Source organism: Teleopsis dalmanni, chromosome 2 (assembly GCF_002237135.1).
Source record: "Teleopsis dalmanni isolate 2A chromosome 2, ASM223713v2, whole genome shotgun sequence".
In the NCBI taxonomy this organism is placed as follows: Eukaryota; Metazoa; Arthropoda; class Insecta; order Diptera; family Diopsidae; genus Teleopsis; species Teleopsis dalmanni.
Window position 1 is genome coordinate 130,434,354 of NC_051847.1, and position 19,643 is coordinate 130,453,996.

At 30.1% G+C, this 19,643-nt stretch overlaps 1 protein-coding gene across 2 annotated transcripts in view; it reads right to left on the minus strand.

Annotated features, from left to right (window-relative positions):
- Positions 1 to 113: 113 nt before the first annotated feature.
- LOC119678593 (glutamic acid-rich protein-like) overlaps positions 114 to 19,643 on the minus strand; it is a 48,224-nt gene continuing 28,694 nt past the window's right edge. For both annotated transcript variants that reach the window (XM_038090515.1, XM_038090514.1), the window contains exons 3-10: positions 6,617 to 6,743; positions 6,459 to 6,548; positions 3,525 to 3,768; positions 2,968 to 3,453; positions 2,371 to 2,633; positions 2,206 to 2,314; positions 475 to 600; positions 114 to 408 (exon numbers count right to left, since the gene is read on the minus strand). In XM_038090515.1, the coding sequence (XP_037946443.1) occupies positions 208 to 408; positions 475 to 600; positions 2,206 to 2,314; positions 2,371 to 2,633; positions 2,968 to 3,453; positions 3,525 to 3,768; positions 6,459 to 6,548; positions 6,617 to 6,743 (1,646 nt within the window). In that variant the 3' untranslated portion in view covers positions 114 to 207. The remainder of the gene's footprint in view (positions 409 to 474; positions 601 to 2,205; positions 2,315 to 2,370; positions 2,634 to 2,967; positions 3,454 to 3,524; positions 3,769 to 6,458; positions 6,549 to 6,616; positions 6,744 to 19,643) is intronic.

Genomic DNA, 19,643 nt, shown 5'->3' on the forward strand with positions numbered 1-19,643 from the left:
TTTTTGCAGTTTATATTATAAATATTCATATTTATCAATATAAAACTATAACACAAATCAGGTAAGCCAAACTATTTTATTTTTTAACATATATATGTTTTATTGTTATTATATTTAATAAATACATGTCAATTAGAATATAAAATACCTAAAAAAAAAGCAAAACAGTTAACACAATAAATTCTCTGCTAAAATAACGTTTATAATTTAAAATCCTAAATCTGCCAGTACTGCGTCTAATTCGGCTTGTAAATTGGCTGCTTTGGCGCGTACTTGTGTGATTTCATCCTGTAAATTATCTACGTTTGCTTGTAAGAGGACATTGCATTTCTTCATGGCTGATAGGCGGCTTTCATGTTTCTTCACACGTGGTTCCAAATTATTTTTCTTGTCAGTATTTGTTGCGTCCTGTAAGACAAAAATTTTAATTAATGGTAATTCTAAAAAAACTATTATCTATTTTTTTACACTTACTTCTGCTTCACTTTCACTTTCTGTTTCAGCTTCACTCTCTTCAGATTCTGATTCTTCGGATTCTTCCTCAGATTCCTCCTCTTCTTCTTCTTCCTCATCTGATTGTTCAGCTTCATTGTCTGCTTTCTATTAATATAAACAAAAACAATGTCATGAGTGGGAAATATATTCAAATAATTCTGTAAGAATTAACAAAAAGAAAGATAAGCTCAACTATTGTTCTTTTTTATCGCTCACTTAAGATAATAGATATAACTATTATTTTAATATATATTATTATAATATATATTATTATAATATATATTATTATAATATATATTATTATAACATATTATAATATATATTATTGAACTAAACAAGGGTTCTTTATTAAGACTATAATGTAAACTAGTTAATTATTTTTGTCTAAAATTACCAAGATATACTAAATCTCAGTTCCGGGAATGGCCCGGTCGACATTCCGCAGCCGCTCATCTGTACAGACGTGCAAATGATGCTCGTCGTTCCGAGATACAAAAAATGTTCTTTTTGGGATATGATATTAACTAAGTTGTTATAGTCTATTACTAAGTTTTTAGTGACTCCTTTCTGCAACTTATGGGTATATTACAAGAATTTGAGAATCGGGAGTGCGTAAAAGTAAATAACATACAGAAAATTGCACTTTCATAAAACAAATGCAGTATATGTATATTTCGTCAGAGAGATTTGCTCAACTGCAAACTTTATTTCTATATAATAACCTGAATAATTCAAACCCATTTATCAATGGAGTATATGTGCTTTAGGCACCAACTCGTTTTCCATCACGAGAAGAAAATGAAGAACAAAGTCTCATAGTCTCATAAAACAGATATGAGAATAGTTTTTTTTTAAATGGCAATAAATCTTAAATTTAATATTAAACAGTTTTTTATTAAAACCAGGAGTTCATTACAGTACGATTAAAATAACGATTGCTTTTCTTATCATACGTGTTACAATCTCTTCAATACTTTTAAAGTGGCTGCTTATATTATTGTTTCTCCCGAACTATAAAAGACATAAGCTCTCCTTCGTAAATACAACAAAGTCATTAACAATAGAAATATTCTGATAATTACTGACTGAGAGAATTCTTTCGCCCCAAATTAAGATCTCGAATAATCTCCACGCATATAGCCAAAAATCTATACGATCTCTTATTCGAAATGAACGAAAAATAGTGCGATGGCTGAAAGATGTATTCCAATATTGTCACTAGTTGCATATTTAATAAAACTAAATTGCCACGGGAAATATGTAATTTTAATATGCTTAAATAGGTTAAATAGGTCAATTGAAAAAATCAACGCAACAAAGATAAACCTGGACCTGAATTCAAAGTGTTTCAAAGTATCCATGTGCTGATTCTGAACATATTGTCCTAAATTTTCTTGATGATTGTCTAATGCTTTCCTAGGAATTCACAACGATCGAACAGTGATCCCTAGAGTCTTAATTATTTAGTTTGTGTCTATATACATACCTTAGACTATAAATTATTTATATTGTGTTTATATACAATAACTATTAACATTTAACTCTTAATTGTTTAGCTTGTTATTTAGCTTATTTCTGATTATTTATTTACACATCATCACACCATTAATCATTTAATACTCTTGTATCTGCTTAAACAAAATAATTCCTAGTTGATTATCTAAATTGTAAGCTACTACATCTTATATACAGCAAATTTCTAAAACTTACAGGTTTTTCTTCATCATCGTCCAAATCGTCGAAGTCTGGTTCCTCTTCCATATTTTTCGCCATTTTTTGAACTTCTTTGTCCAATTTTTTGAATTTTTTGTTTTCTTCCCTGTAAAATTAATCACATGACAGATAGAACATCAAGTATATATCTTATAAACCTACTTAAGAATAACATGATTCTTCTTCATTGCCTGTTTCAAGGCCACTTTTTCCTTCTTAGCTGCTTCCTGTTTGACTTTGAGAATTGTTAGTTTCTTGCGAAGTACTTTCACTTCCTTAACTAAACGTCGTTCACGTCGTTCAGTTTTCTTTTCTTCAGGTTCGTCTGGATCACTTTCGCTAAGTTCAACATCGAATTCAGGTGAACTGTCACGTCCTAAATGTGCCTCACTAGCGCGTCTCGAACCACCAATTGAACCACCGCCCTGTAAATACGAGGAAAATTGATATTTTTATATTCCTAACATTTTTTCTTGATGCTTATTATTTTGATAATTTCAGTTAAGTAAAACGCATTCTGTTTTTACCTGCCACTTATTGTAATGTATAGCATTTGCTTCATAGTATGTGTCATAGTCATGTGGATCTTCATAAGCGTAGCAAAAGTTAAATTGGGAAGCTTTAGCATTGGGTGTTAGCTCACTCTTTTTATGGTTAAGCAAAAGCATTTAGAAGTAATAAGCAAAATGAAAAATAATATTAAGCAAATATAAAGCAAGTTGCTATCTTTTAAAAAATGGACGAAATACGATCCCTTACCTGTAATGCCTGCGCCAACTTACGTTCCAACATTTGTATTTGTCGTTTCTGTTCTTCAATTTCACTCTTGGCCTGATCAAGGAGTTCACCAGTATCCAAATATTTCTTTTGTAATTCACTTGAAGCGTTACGCGATTCTTCTGCTTCTTTTTGCAGTGAGCGCACATAAAGTTCTTCTTTCCCTGGTGTTGCATCCATAGTTGCTACTATAACATTCGATCCATATTCCAAATTCTTTTCACGTGATTTCTCACGTTCCAATTCAGCTTCGAGTGTTGCAATTTTTGCCAAGAGTTTTTTATTTTCACGTTCCTGTGCTTCACGAGTACGCAGTTCGAGTGCCAACATTTGCTTTGTACTCTGCAGATCGTCGCGTATGTTATCGATATCGTCGAGTTCATCACCGCTTGGATCATCGATTGATAGCGCAGCTACAATACCGCTTGAAGAGCCAACTTCATCTTTAGTAGCTATACTGCTGGGTGCCTGTAATAAGTGTGATGTGTAATTATTGAATGAAATGGTAATATTCTAAAATCGAAAACTAATAGTGTTACCTCGCCTAGCATATTTATTTTTGATTGTGATTTTTGTAATTGCTCTTCAATTGTCATTTGCTTGCGGAATTTTCTGAGACCCTCTATAAACGGCTTACTGCGATCATGTGTTTTTGTGGGTTTCAATTTTACACCGCCTTGGATTTGTTTTAACAATTTATTATGTGAATTATCTTTCTCTGTCTCATAGATAAATTTATCATCAACTTTTGTCATTGATTTACAGGTGAGAATCGGTTGAGATCTTAAAATATAAAAGAAAAAATTGAATTTAAAAATTTTCAAATTTAGGAATAGATTCCACAGTCTTAACTGTAATTTCAAAACTGGTTTAAGTATATGCAGTTAGAAAACTTGATGACTTAAGCATAAAGTACAGAGACTTAAGTCAGTATAGACTTAAGTTCTGGACACAAATCCGACTCTAATAGATTTAAAGTAATTGTTTTAAGACTTTAAATCACAATATATGTGCAAACATGTACTTGACAATAACCAAAGGAACTGTAGAACATTAATTGGTGTGTTGACAGGTCACTGTCTGGTCGCATCACATGCCCGAAAACTAAACCTAACTCACAGTGATGCTTGAAGGAAATGCAATGAGCTGAATGCAAAGCAAACATCTACTGTGTAATTGCCCGGCTCTCTCGAGAACTCGACAAAAATACTTGGGGGCTGTCAGTTTTACAGGACTGGAGCACATACCTGAGGTTTCTGTTGGAATCCTAATAAATTTTGCCAATGAATCGCGCATCCTAAGTGATGAGACTCTGATCTGGTATCGCAATGGACCTTAATGGTCTACGCGTGGCCTTTTTGTTCTGCCAGCATAATCTAATCTAATCTAATGTACTTGACAAAAGGTTTTAAAATTTATAGATAAGTATAAATACTTATTATAGATACTTAGTTTAGTATATTTATTATATATACTTATTTATAGATACTTTATAAAAAAGAAAATGCCATAGTTTTTAAATATTGTTAATAACCTGTATTTGATTTTAGTTAAATGAATCTGAGACTCACTTTCCATTCTACTGATAATATTCTGATAATATAATATTGACATATCGCAGTTTCAGCTGCTTCATTCTTCATGTCCATTATCTTTTCACCTTATATTTACTCTTCATTTTGGTGATAGTTCTTCTATAGTCTTTGCTATTCTCTTATACCTTTTATTATTTATTTATTACATCCTTTCTACTATAATATTTACTTCCTTTCTTTTTGATCCATTTTGCTTTTGCCATTACCCTAGTCCGTATGTAGATGTGCTCTGAAATGTCTTGTATCTACAATATTTGTTTCGGTACTTGTTATCTGTCTTCATCAGGAAAAGGAAAAACTTATGATAAAAATAATTTTATTTATCGCTATTTTATTATAAGAGATTTAAATACAATATCATACAGAAAATAGTATAAAAATATTATCTATAAAAGTGAAAACATCACGAAAGACTTTCTAAAGTACACATATCTTAAAAGATAAACGTATAGGATCATTTTTACAGTAATTGCAATGATGACAATGAACTACGTTTAGTATTTTGGGTATAAGAATAAGTAAAGTTAAGAATTAAAAAAGAACGGGGTTAAGAACGGCCTGAAGAACCTAAAAGTTGAATTCATATCATCGTGTAGTTCAAATGACTACTGATTACTTAACTTTTTTAGTGTTTTCCAAGCTAAAGTTAAAGTCATTTGTAAGGTAGCTGAGTTGGTAAGATGTACTATGACATGGTAGACCGATGCCCACATTTTTTCAGATGAGTAAGCCATCAAATTCCGATAAGAAAGCTGCCATCAAATTACCACTAGCGTAAAGATATGATCAATAAAATCGTTCAATAATCGTTTTACATCTCTATGAAATGTGGGAATGAATACAATGAATACAACATTGTGGAGTAATGACTCTATTTTATTCGGCAAGCTAGTTGCAATCGAATCATTCATTAGAGCAAAGATGATGTCAAGAGCAGTTTTATAATGCATCTCATATTTGAATGAACTATGGACTATTTTTATATTTTTACTGGCCCAGTTTATTCCACAAAAGGGTTGAGGGCCTATAAAAGCAGTTTTTGATGCAGTTCTGGCTAGCTCATCAGATTTTTCATTTCCCAAAACTCCTCTGTGACCCGGAACCCAGTAAAGGCTTACTTTATTCCGAGCTGCAAGTGATTGCAGAAGCTCGTAACACTCTAGGACCTGTTTTGATTTGAAAACTGTGGACTAAACTGATATCGGAAAAATTGTAAAACCAATGACCTGGTTAGATGCGACATTATTTTTTCGTATTGCACAATAATATCAGAGGCGGGAATTCTGATATCCTTCATATGGTTATATCCTTCTTTTGGAAATGCAAAAAAAAGTGAATCATAAAGCTATCTTGGGTACGGTTGATATCTATTCAGATGGCACACCACCTTTTCGGATTACACAATAATATCAAAGATTAAAACCCCTTAAAACGTCTTATTGATCTGTCAAGGCAATTCTGACTTAAAATGTCTCAGCAAACATTTTTACATTTAACAAAGTATAGTTTCAATTTGCTGACCTTCGTTATTAAAGATTTTATATATGTAAACGTGACTAGTTCGGGCGGACGCGGCTGTGTCTTTTGTGTCACATGCCAAGATAATGACGTTAAAGAAATGATTAATAGCAGACTTTAATTAACTTTGCACAGTCCATTTAAAAAATTTCTAAAGTTTGTCGTTGATACCAGATATTTATCAGGTGTTGGTTGATGTTAAACCCTAATGGTATCACGTTGGTTGCAAAAGTTACGTGCGTCCTAGTCTTATGTGAGCTTCGAGGCTTTCTTTATTAAGGACGATGTAAGAATAATATTTTAATATTCTCTGTTATAATTCCATATACCTATATTTTTCTGTGCAGAATTTTTTCTTACCTGTCATTGCATTGTACATGGCGCAATTTTTTGCCGCTTTCTACCTCTTTCATCATTTCAGACCAATCTGGACGTTTCCGCGGTCGAGTTCTGTAAAATTGTTTAAATAAATAATTTAGAAAATAATACCATTTAAAAGAAATAATAAAAATGCTTACTTAAGCTTGTCTAATGCTGCCTTATGAGTTTCTGTTAACTCTTTCTTCTTCCCGAGTGGACCAAGTGGCGGTGGTGGTGGTGGTGGAGCCTTTGGTACCAGTGATGGTAGCGGTGGCGGTGCAGGAACTAGTCAAATAAATATAAAAAACAATAATTTTAAATATTTTAAAGTATCTTTGATAAAAAACACAAAACAAAAAAAGATAAAGAAAAGAAAATAATGGAAAAATAAAATAAAAGAATGTACTGAAAGTTTAGTACTTGAATTGACTTGCGATGCAAAAGTGTAAGAAGAATATTTTTGCTGAAATTGAAACAAAATGGCAACGCTAATGAAAAACCGGAAGTTAACAATGAAAACCAGAAATACTTGGCTTCAAGCTTTGTATGGAGTCGAGGTTAGTTGAGGTTAGTTGTGGTGCTATTGTCGTTATTGAAAGTTAGTACCGAAGATGAGTGAGCAAAAGTAAATAGTTTTTATTTTTATTTAAAGTGTAGTTTAATTGTCTTTTACTGGTTCTACGCCTTTTATGTATAGTAACGTTCGCTGGGAAAAGTGGTTAATTAATGAATTTTTACTTTGCAATAATAATTTGGTTTCACAGTTCTTTATATGTTACTTGCCACAAAAATTCATACAATAACTGAAATTTAATTTTTACTCTTACTTAAATAATAAAGTTAAACACTGAAAATGGCTTCAAGTTATCATAAAATAAAGTTGACAAATTAAAAATACTTATTTAATATAAACTTTTTTTTGCGCTATAAAGTATATTTATTTTTAAATGCAAATAATAAATAAATGTTATTAAATGTTAAAGAAAATAATTACATTTTCCTATTAGCAAACTTAGTATTCTCAGGCATTCATACCTGCGACTGCAAGCACACATATAATAATAATAACAAGGTATTTATACTTAAGCATACCTTCTGCTCAAAAAGTACTGGAATTTTGTAAATAAAACACAAAAATTTAAATTTTATTCCACATTTATTTTATCTCCTTCAAAATTTGCTCCTTCTGAAGCGATACACATATGCCAACGCTTAATCCAATCTTTCATACACTTTTCGTAGGCCCATGAAGGTATGGCTGTTAGTTCCTTCAGCGAATTCTCTTTTACCGATTCAATCGACTCAAAACGCTTACCACGAAGGGGCAATTTGAGTTTCGGAAACAGTAAAAAGTCGCACGGACCCAGATCTGGCGAATATAGTGCCTGAGCGATGACAATGGTGCCGTGTTTGGTCAAAAAATCGCGTACAACAAGAATTTTCCATAGTAAAAAACGCTAAATGCACTTTAGGTAGTCTCACATTAACAGCTGCAGTAAACAAACTAATTGACAGATGACGCTCAAATTTGTATCATATGTCAAGAAAGGGTGTAATAACAAAAAAAAATTTTCTGAAAAAGGTCTATTAATTAAGGAGTAGTTAACAAACAACAAAATCCGGATACTTTTTGAGCAGAAAGTATATAATGACATCTGTTGCGAGACCTATGTTATCAACGAGAAAGTTAATGAAATCCTTAAGAGATATAAAGCTATCTTAATTGTATCTTAATCATCAAATTCGTAATCAGTTAGAGACAACAAAACCCTTAACAGAGAAGAAAACAAACGAGAACATTTCAGGTATTGGAACGCTAAAAGAAGGTCAGAGGATCCAGGCGATTTCTTTCTCAAATAATAAAAGAATTTATAATACAGGAAAGGTAGTTGAAAACTTGTTCATTTACATAATCTTGTAAAAATTGGGAAAACATTGAAGCGACATATCATTTAAAAAGCACTGTAGTACAATTGAAGCAAATTCAAGTAACACCAAAACAGGTGTCAATTCATCAATATCAACAATACATTCCTGTTATACCAATAGTTTAGCCTGACATGTCTTCAGACTATGAGATGACTAACAACGAAGAATTATATGATCCTGTAGGTGAGAGTATCATCCAAGGCGTTGAAGAATCATGAACGTTAAGAAGATAAATCAGAATAAAAACCCGACAATTGCGTTTAAGAGATTTCGAATAACATGACCATTGTTATGACCTTTGTTAGCTTCATATAAGCGGGGGACTCTGTAGTAACATTTTACTTAACATATTATATGACTGTAGTTATGCAACTCTGGTTGGCATGCAAGAGGGAATCACAGCTTTTACGAATGTTTTTAGAGATATATTTTATATCTCTTATTATCAACATAATGTATTAATTGAACAATAAAGATAAATATAATAGTACAGTAATATTCAACTGCAAATTTTGAAACCATAGTACAGACTTAACATTCACAATAGTCACTGATTACTAAAAAGGAAAAAATATAAAACTGCAAATGCATCTCTGCGTTTGATATCGGTCCAGTTAATTAAACCAGTTAAAACATCTTAAACGTGTTTTAATGAAAGCAATATGTTGATGTGTATATAGCTTTATCTTTGATAAAAGTGAATTTGTTGCTGTATATCACTTCTTATTGTTTTTTTTTCTTTTAAGGTCTAGCTGTTTTGAATTGATAAATAAATATCACTGTCTCAACAACGTTCGTTCTAACAATACATCTATTGGATACATACATTGAATTAACTTTTAGTATGTGGTTTGGAAAATAAAAATTTAGAATTGTAATTCTAATGAAATTAGTTGTTGTATTTATAAATTCTCGCCTATGCATTTCATTTTCATTTGATTTAATTTTATCTAAAAAATCGCTTATCTACATCAATCAATCAATCAGAATTTCAGACGTACTTCGTCCACCCACATTCACTAAATAAAGACTTATGTTGATTTAAGTCCTCGCCATTTAACATTTTGGTTTTTCAATTCAACTCAATTTAATACAGTCGTCATTAATATTAAACAACTCCATAATTTTCCACTTAATTATCTTTTGTGGTTGCAAAGAAATTTTACTTTCATTTCCAAATTATTTATAAAATTGTTAATCAAGCGTTATTCCTTGTTCTTCTCCTACTCATACCATTTTCTTGGGCTTATGGTTATTTGTTAACTTATTTCTTCTTAATCATTTAAATTGCAAATACAGAGCGATCCTTTCAATTTCTTCCTGTGGCAGGGAGTTTAAAAAGTTTTCGTCTACACTGTTGCCATACCAGAATTTCTTTCACAGCTAAGGACTACATTTGTAGTAGCTGTTCTGTGTTGTTGTTTTTAATTATAATTTGCTTGTTGCAAATTACAGGATTTGATTTTTAATTTCTTTTCTTTTTTGGTAAAAAAAATGTAAAAAAATATACCATTGCCTTGTTCTCTTTTGTTGGGTTCGTTTCTGAAGGCTTAAATCCGTTTCCGGTTTCATTTCCTTGAAATATATTAATTAGTTTCCGAATCATATAATTTTCTTGTACTTGTCTGAGTTTATCTAAATATTTTTCCTTATATGCTTGCTTTGCCATTATTAAAGACCTACTCCTATTACTCAAGGGCATTATGATAATTTGAAAGTAGAAAATAGAGTACACATCGGTTTATTGCACTTCCTACAAATTTTGATAATAAACTTGAAGTTATTAATTAAAAGGTTGTAAAAAAAGAAATTGCATTACATGGGTAACTTTTTCCTAAAACTATGATTTTAAAAGCAGAAAAAGGAAAGTCTTGTATATTTAGAGGAAAATAGTTGATGGTAGATAATAAAAGACTTTAGAAAAATTCGTCCAAAATAATGCCTAAAACTATTGCTATGCAAAAAATTAAAAATTGTTGATATAGTAAATGATATCACAAATAAATAGATAATAAAGTCAAGCAAATTAAGGAAATAATAGTATTCAAATTGCCGTACTAAATTGAATTCATATCAATTTCATTTACTTTTATCGACTAATGCATTCGAGGAGTTAATGTTTAATTTAGTTTTAATATATAGTATAACATACATTAATATAAACAGGATACAATGATCAGGTAACAGCACTAAAAAAGAAAAAAAAATTAATATTGAAAGAGTTTAAAAGCTCTCAAACTTTTACTATATTTCTTTCTGAACAAATCCCACAAAGTTGTTTAGCCAACGAAAACCAAAATTTGTGCCTGGGTTTATAAGTGCCTTCGCATAACCTTTATTGGCTCCACTATTTGTTTATGTATTTTCTACAACATTTCACTGACGTGGAACCCTTATAAGTTGTTTTCTTAAGATGTAGTGAACTGTTTTTCTTACAAAATTTTTATTATTGGAAAAATTTTGTAAAGAAAACACTTAGGGTTATAATAACTGAAAATGATAATAGGGGTCTACTAATCTACTAAGCAACTAATCTGTTGCCTGAATATCCCTAGTGATATAAATCAAAATTTTCATAAAAGAATATTTAATTAATCTTCAATATTTACACTATTCCTCTAAAACTAGTCCTTTATTGAAATAATGATGAAATATGTTACCAAAGTATGTAGTTTGAAGAAGAATTTTGAAGTGGATTCTTTATTTATATTATTAAATTAATATCAATATGTTAGTTGCAAGGTATGTAGCTATAGTTCTTTATTGCTTAGTTGAAAAAAAGGAAAAAAGGAAAACTTGACTCAGGTTTAGGTGTGGTTATCTTTTCGCATGTATTTAAAATTTTTCGAAATTTGGGTATTTTTAAAAGTTTTGGAAATAGAAAAAAATCATAGTTGTGACATTAAAGTGATATTCACCAGAAATTAAAACCAATTATATATTTTATATATATTTAAACCATTCGTGAAAACCGCTTCGTATGATTATTGAATTTCTTCAATAACATCTCTGTTTTTTAATCTATTTCATCCTGTCTACGTTTTCTAAATGGATAAACGTGTTACGACATTTAGTTCTCGACGCATTTAAACTGACTTTTTTATTTTTCTGAATGAAAGCATAAAAAAACTCTTTGTTGTGATATAGTACAGTATCCAAAGACCAAAAATTATATTTTGCTAAACATGAATCGCCAAATACACTTATGTACGTTTTACTCTAAACGCAGTTGCCTGATAGTTAATATGTATATTCTTGGCATTATAACTTATATATATATATAAAGACTCGACTTAATGAACAAGATCAGTACATGCAATTTTAAAATCCCTTTACATGTCGTATACACAACAATAGCCAAATTCTTGATCTGTGGGATCTCAATTAAAAAAAGTTACTTTAATAATAATAATATTTTTAATACTATGACATTACTGCGCAATTTTGAACACTGGTTCTCAAATATATTTTAATTATATGAATTAACTACATTTTGGGGAACTATATATTAGGAAGACACTTGCAGACTATGTCTAGAAGAAAAGGAGACAGTGGTGCATATACTGTGCTAATGTACAGCACTTGCAAGCAGGAGGAAGACTGTCTTAGGATATCATTGTGTTGGTGATGACTTGGCAGGCAACCTCAAGCTAAATTAGCTGCATGCATTAACAAGCGATGTAGTTATCGATATCCGAGAATCGAAGGACGAAAAAGTACCCAAGTGGTTTTGTGGTCTACTTCGACTAATCATTCACTTCACTGAGACTACTTGTTGGACGATGCGCCGTCCCAACGTTCCACAATATATATTGATATATAACTATATTTTGACACATTTTAATTCTACGAATACATCTATATATACCACTTGATCTAAGAGTAGTTCTACAATTGATAACCTTCGATTAAATCATGCATTAAATGCTTTAATAGACTCATTAGTCTATATTACTTTCTATGTGTCCCAACTAAATAAGACTTTTAGTGTTTTTCTTAAAATAAGTACCAATTAATTATTTACGGATATTACTTAACTTTTGAATTCTCACACTCTTGAATACGTCAGACCAAATCTTACCTTAATCTCTATATCCCTATATGCTCTAGCTACTTAAGACTTGTAATATTGTTCTTTCTACCTCAAAGTACAAATTAATTTTTTATTTAGCGTCATAAACCTTTCGGGTGGATAAACTAAAGTTTCTTTCCACGCCGCGGTCTTTGTGAGAAAGGTTATGTGGAAATGATTTTCCGATTGGCTGCATAAAGAGTTAATAGGTTCGTTTTTAATTTCGCACCAGTTCCAAATCATCTCATCGGCAAGTGCTTTCAGTTTTTAATCAATGTCGCCTCTTTTTAAACGATATTTTTTGATATGCCTTTTTTTCCACGATGTGAGTATTGTGTTTTAATTTGCGAAATTTTCGCGTGTATTTTTTTTATACACAGAAAGATTTCGTCTCGCTGCTGACATGTGTTGAACTCACTGAATGCGTTTAAGAAACTGCTAATTAACTTTATTTCAAAGCCCCTCGCATGGAAGACGTACTTTCATTTCAATTTCAATTTTATTCCCGCTATTCCAGCGAAAAAAGGCGTTTTTTTTTGTCACTCGCAGCGGTGGCTGGCGGTGGCTGACGGGGCCTGTAGCAGCACATGTCACGCCTCTGCAACCTATTTTTTATGCGGGCGCTGAGTTTGAAATTTGCATTAGGATTTCTTAATTTTCCGCGGAAAAAAGTTTTTGTTTCGCATTTGCATGCGGATTGTTTTCATTTTCACTTTTAATTTCTGAACTTCTGTTGTTCTGTTCGCAAAGTGTTGTATGGAAACAATTCCCGCTTTCTTGCCATGCATTCGGGCGAACAGTAGGCGGTTAACAGTGATATTAACACGGCTGTCACATGTTGGCTAAAATTGAAAATACCAAGTTTTTACTCGTAAAAGTTTCTGAAAAAATTCGTATTTTTCATTAAACGCCACATATAAATTGCGGTTTTTGTTTTGTATTGTTTACTTTCGGAAAGTTTTCCAAAGGTAAAAAAGGCTTAAGTTCAGAGTTCTGTGTAAACAATTTCTTGAGTGCATGTATTTTGAAAGTTTTTAATAATATATTTAATTGAGAATTTGAACAAAATATTTGCTTCAAATGCATAAAAACTCTGCTATTAAAAACAATGAACCTAGTAAATAAATTTTTATTTTTATAAGTAAGCAACGACTCTTAATAAATAGAGCTTCTATATGAAAATATATCTATATTTATTTTTTTTCATGTAATAAAAATTGTTAAGTTATATAATTATTATTATATTCATATATTTATGAATAATAAATTTTTATTTTTATAAGTAAATATCGAACTCTTATTAACTTGTGCTCCTGTATAAAAATATGTCTATATTTATTTTTTTTTTAAATAATAAAAATAATTTAGTTAACAGATGAATCAACAAAAAAAGAAATATAAATACATAAATCTTAAATTATAATTTTTAATTTTTTAAAAGTCAACATCCACTCTTATTAAATCGAGCTTCTGTATAAAAATGTATCCATATATTTTTCTTCATATAAAAATAATTAAAATCTATTACCAAAATTTTATTTTAAACCAAATAAAAGTTATGGTAGATGCCACCACAAAAGATCATTTGTGGCTGTAAATGAGGAGAGGCGGAAAATTTTATCAACTGATAATTATATTGCCATACTAAAATAATTTATTAATGGCAACTGCAAAAATGCAAACGAATTTGTTAGTCCATCTGAGCTCAGATTTATTACGTGTTTTTACTAGATAAGCTCGTGTTGATTGTAAAATCTGAACAGAAAATGCTTTCATCTAACCTAACCAGTACTCAAGTGCTGAAGCAAACAAACTGGCGATATTTGAAAGAAGGATTATGAGAAAAGTATTTGGACCAGTGCAGGAAAACGGAAAATATTGCATGATGTATAATGATGAATTGGATCAACTGATGGAAGGTGACACAATAATCAAGTATAAAAAAGCAATGCTTATAGTGGGTAAAACACGTTGTGCGGATGTCAGAAGAAATAGCAGCAGCCAGAATGTTCGCGAGTAAAGTAAGAACAACGAGAAGAAAAGGAAGACCCAGAAAGAGAGAGAGAGCGGCAGTGTTGGACTAGATCTGAGAGTTATGATAAAAGCCAGAGAAATGCCAGAAGAACGAGCAGCAGACAGAATGTTCGAGAGTGAAGTAAGAACAAAGAGAAGAAAAGGAAGACCCAGAAAAAGAGGGAGAGTGGCAGTATTGGACTAGATCTGAGAGTTATGATAAAAGCAAGAAAATAAAAGCCAAAAATAGAGAATAGAGGAATGTCGTAATACAAGCTAAGGTCCTACTGTATACCTATGAATGATAGTCATGATGATGACCAGCACTCAAGTTTGAGATGAATTTTTGTCTTATCAAAGTAAAAGTGATGACCGTTCCGATAAAGTTAAGCTTGTGTACTACAATACATAGTACAGCTAATAATATTGATTTTAAATTAAATCAATATTATAAACTATATACATAGTACAGCTATATAGTAAAGTATCTTTTTATATTAATAGGCATGCATAGTTTTTTTATACTGTTTGCTGAATTTTTTATTTTATATTAAAAACTAACAGTGATTTAAAGTATATTAATCATGTAAATTATAAGAATTTTATTTCTATTTTTTTTATTTTCCCGACTATTTCTAACAAACCGATTTCTACTACACAAACATCATACTATTTGAAAGGTATATTTTTATCATTCGACCTCTCTTGTAAATCTATTCAAACACTTATTTACTAAGATTGCATGAAGAGCTGACAAAAAAATAAACCACATAGGGACTGAGCTCTATCTAGTACCACGGAGGACCAATAGACTGTGAATGGCTTTCGGTCCGCCAGATTAACCCAACTTAACCTAAAAGATGGATGAACTTTAAATAAATGACTTTCAGATATTCAGCAAAAGTCTTACCCACTATCCAAGTAACGTAAAAATAACATTTTAAGTGTTAGCATAATAGATTCTACTAATCGCTGATTTATACTAGCTTCTGCACAATAATGTTAGTAATAATTAAAATATAGGATATCATAGCCTTTTATTTTTCTTTAATCTGTTAAAGTAGCATATGTTATCATTCATCACAGATATGATAGGGTCTGATGAAATGAATTTGATGCGACCTTTCATATTCTGAAAATTCTACTCTTTCTGAGGGCAGTAGCAGATATTAAGCATTTTCTTTTATCTAGATATTATGAAACTCATTTAAAACAACTTGATATAATTAAAAAAAATGAATAAAACTGATGAACTAGTTTTTATATATTAATCAATATCAATTAACTGATTAATTTATTATAATTAAATTAAATGTACATCCTTAATTTAATTTGAATAAATATTAACAAATTAAAAGCTATAACAAAATATTGCATTTAAGTAAAATAATATAATTCTGAATTCAATTGGCAATGAAATTTTATTTAAAAATTATTTTTATTGGTTTAAAATAAATTGTTTATTGACTTTGGGAAATGGGCAGAACTTCCGGTGTGCACAGTGCGGATTTTTCCTGTCACTTGACTGCCATTTTTTGTTCATTTCATTGAAAAAATAATTCCTTTTTCATTTTTAAATAATTTAAATTGTATTTTAAAATTAAAAGTAATTTAAACTCAAACAAATTTTCTATTTTCATGGAACACTTCTAATAATAGATCCTGCAGAGATGATAGTATTTTTCGCTTATTTATTTACTAAAAAACAAGCATTGAAAAATGTTTTCGGAAATTATGTATAAACAACGATAAAAAATTATATTAATTTCAGTTATTTAAATTAATGAAAGATATTCAAAATGAAATTAGATGAAAATAAAACAATTTATTGGCTCCAGGGCTTTTTCTACTGCGTGGTGAAAATTGCTGGCAAATTATCAAAGCATTTTTCATTTCTGATAAATCAAATTTTTTGCTTTTGATTTTATCAATGAATTTTTATATGATAAAAAATTTAATTTGATAATGGGAATGTGATAAATTTACAAAATTTTTTATATTTTAATAAACAGAAACTGGAAATAGCTTAAATAATATAAGAAAATTAACTGTAGGAAGTGATTCGTCTGTAGTTTCTTATAAAAGTTTAATTTGATCTGTAAAGTGGCGTTGCAAAAATGGCAAAAGAGCAATAGCCTAAAGGTAACATAAAAATAAAAATATAAAAAATATGAGCAGTTATTTTATTTTATATATACATATATAAAAATTACAACATTAACCTTTATTACTTAATATGCTTTATCCCCGGATGGCGTGATGACTAGATCCTACTATTGTAAACACCATTTTACGGATTGCTCTTAAATATGCTATTTAAAATTGTTCATGCCTTCAAAGGTATACATATGTGCCGATTTTAATAACATTTGGTGTTGCTTTGTTACTACATAAATAATATATTTATTATTATTAATGTTTAGCAGCAAAGTTCAACGAGAATAACACAACGATGTTGAATAACTACGATAGAAAACAATTTGGAAACAGGTCCTTTCACAGTGCGAGAAAGCTCACGACATCTAAAAGTATATCGAGGAAAATCAAAATTTTATTATATAAAACAATTATAAGGTCTGCAGTCATTTATGGAAATGAAACATGGAGATTAATTGATGCCGAAGCAAACAAACTGGCGGTAATTGAAAAAAGGATTAGGAAGAAAGTATTTGCACCAGTGCAAGAAAACAGAGAATATCATATCATATATTAATGAACTCGATTAACTTATGAAAAGTGACACAATAATCAAGCACATAAAAAGCTTAAAGTGGGTAGGACACATTGTGTGGATGTCAGAAGAAAGAGAAGCCAGAATCCTCGATAGTGAAATTTGTACAACGTGAAGAAAAGGAAGACCGAGAAAGAGATGTAGTGACAGTGTTCGCCAAGATCTTAGAGATATGAATGCTATCAACTTGAAGATAAAAGCTAATAATAGAGAATAATGGACGAGTGTCGTAAAATAAGTTTGGTCCTACATGGAATGTATAGCTGTGAATGATAATGATAATTTTACTGATTGATATTCTCGTCAGTTAACTAATAAAAATAAATGTTTTTTCTGACTGACTAATTAAAGATGTTTGGTTCCAAAAATATATTTGTAATGCAAAAAGGCAAAACACAAATTTGAAAAAATTATTAAAAAATGTTTTAAAAGACTTAGTAGTTAATTTTTTATATATTTTTAATTTCAAACCCAAGTCTTACACATTATAAATACTACAGAGATGATAAGTTTTACAATGCACTATAGTTGACTTTGAGGGAAAAGTTTTTCAACTTTTGACGGAAACACAAACGTCTAAAAATTTCACACTGATTTGCTTATAATACGACTTTCTGTCAGGAAAAATGTAATTTGCATGGTGGGGGTTTGTCTATGGCTAGAAGCTTCAAAGCTTTTTTTTGGCTCAATAAGAGACGAATGAAGATTTAGATTCGCTTTCTTGCAGTCAACAGAAATCAACATAGTATATAGGTCGATTTTTCGTTCTATTGTTAATTAAATAAATTAAATAAAATTAACTCAGAGCATAAAATGGATTTAAAAATGGAACAACGTTCTCATATTCTTTATTAAAATTAAATTAAAAGGTTCAAAACATTTTCATTATTGTAATTAAACTTTTGGATAGACATAACTAATAGCATATGATTGGCTAGTATTTATTGTAATATAAATCAAATAGTAGCGGCAAAGAATCTATAGTACAAAGAAGTGCCACGCTCATACAAACGAAATACCCACTTTATTTTGCTGGTGGATTTATAATAAATCCACCCAACCTCATCCAACAATGTTCGATGTTACAATGTCACAACTGGTATGATGTCCAGTTCAAACTCATTGCAACCCACAATTGTTTTTATATGCCTGTTTCTTTTGCCTTTCTTGTTTTTATTTGTCTATTTTATTAATATACATTGATTAGTAGCGAAGTGAATGGTAAAGAAATCCCTGAAACAATTTTACCATACATTTTGTTGCTTTATTTTCTTGTACTGGAAAGCCCCATATCATAGGAGTAAAGAGTAATATTATATATTATTTTTTATTGCATCAAATGATGCTCTACAAAAACCAGACATAAAGTCTGCAGCATATAAATATGTATGTTTTTAATGCTCACATTTGTGCATATATATTATCTCAAATTTTAAAAAATATATTACGTGTTTTGTGAAGTCTTTTACAATTCTTAACACCAAAAAAATATTGAAAGTTTATATAAACATTATACAGTTTTTTGGTGTCCATGTACATTTATATTAGACATTTAAAATTTATTCATATGTTACTTAGTTTGATTTGTTCAAAAAGTTTAGTGTCTAAAATGAATCGTAAAACGATTGCGGGTAATAAGTGTTGTTTATCTCATTGCAAGAGATCCAAAAAATATTTTCCTGATTTAAAACTATTTAAATTTCGCATGGACAACATTTAAAAATAAAGCTTCATAGAATGGAAAAAATCAGATTTAAGACATAAATAAATTTGTAATGTGTTTTAACACTGCAATTCATACCAATGGCAAACAGGTAATTTTGTTTTTGTTTTATACTATTAAATTCAAAAAATTATCAAATGTACACAATTTTGACTTCGTCACTGAAATGCTATTTGATCGCTTGAACATTTTACAGCGAACAAACATACAAACATGCATATAATGTAATACAGAGGGTTGCATGTATGATTGAATACGTATGCAGTCGGGCTTTTGTCAGCCTTACTCGACTCACATATAGGTTTGAACTGAACATCATACCAGATGTGATTCGATCGAACATTATTGCATCAGGTTGGGTGGATTTATTATAAATCCACCAGCAAAATAAAGTGGGTATTTCGTTTGTATGAGCGTGGCACTTCTTTGTACTATAGATTCTTTGGTAGCGGTTTACGTACTGCTTTCACTGTATTAATGTGATAATTAATAAGTAATTACCTTCATAATCAATTATTACCATTTTTTTTTTATAAATCTTACAAAATTCGTTTATGTGGTTAATATATTATTAATTAATTAAAATTTACTTTTATAACTGTACAATATTGAGCATATAATATTAATTTGTTAATTGGATTAATAATATGTACATATATTTAATATATTCATTTTATTATTTTGACATCTAAATTTTATTCACAAAGAAATACTGTC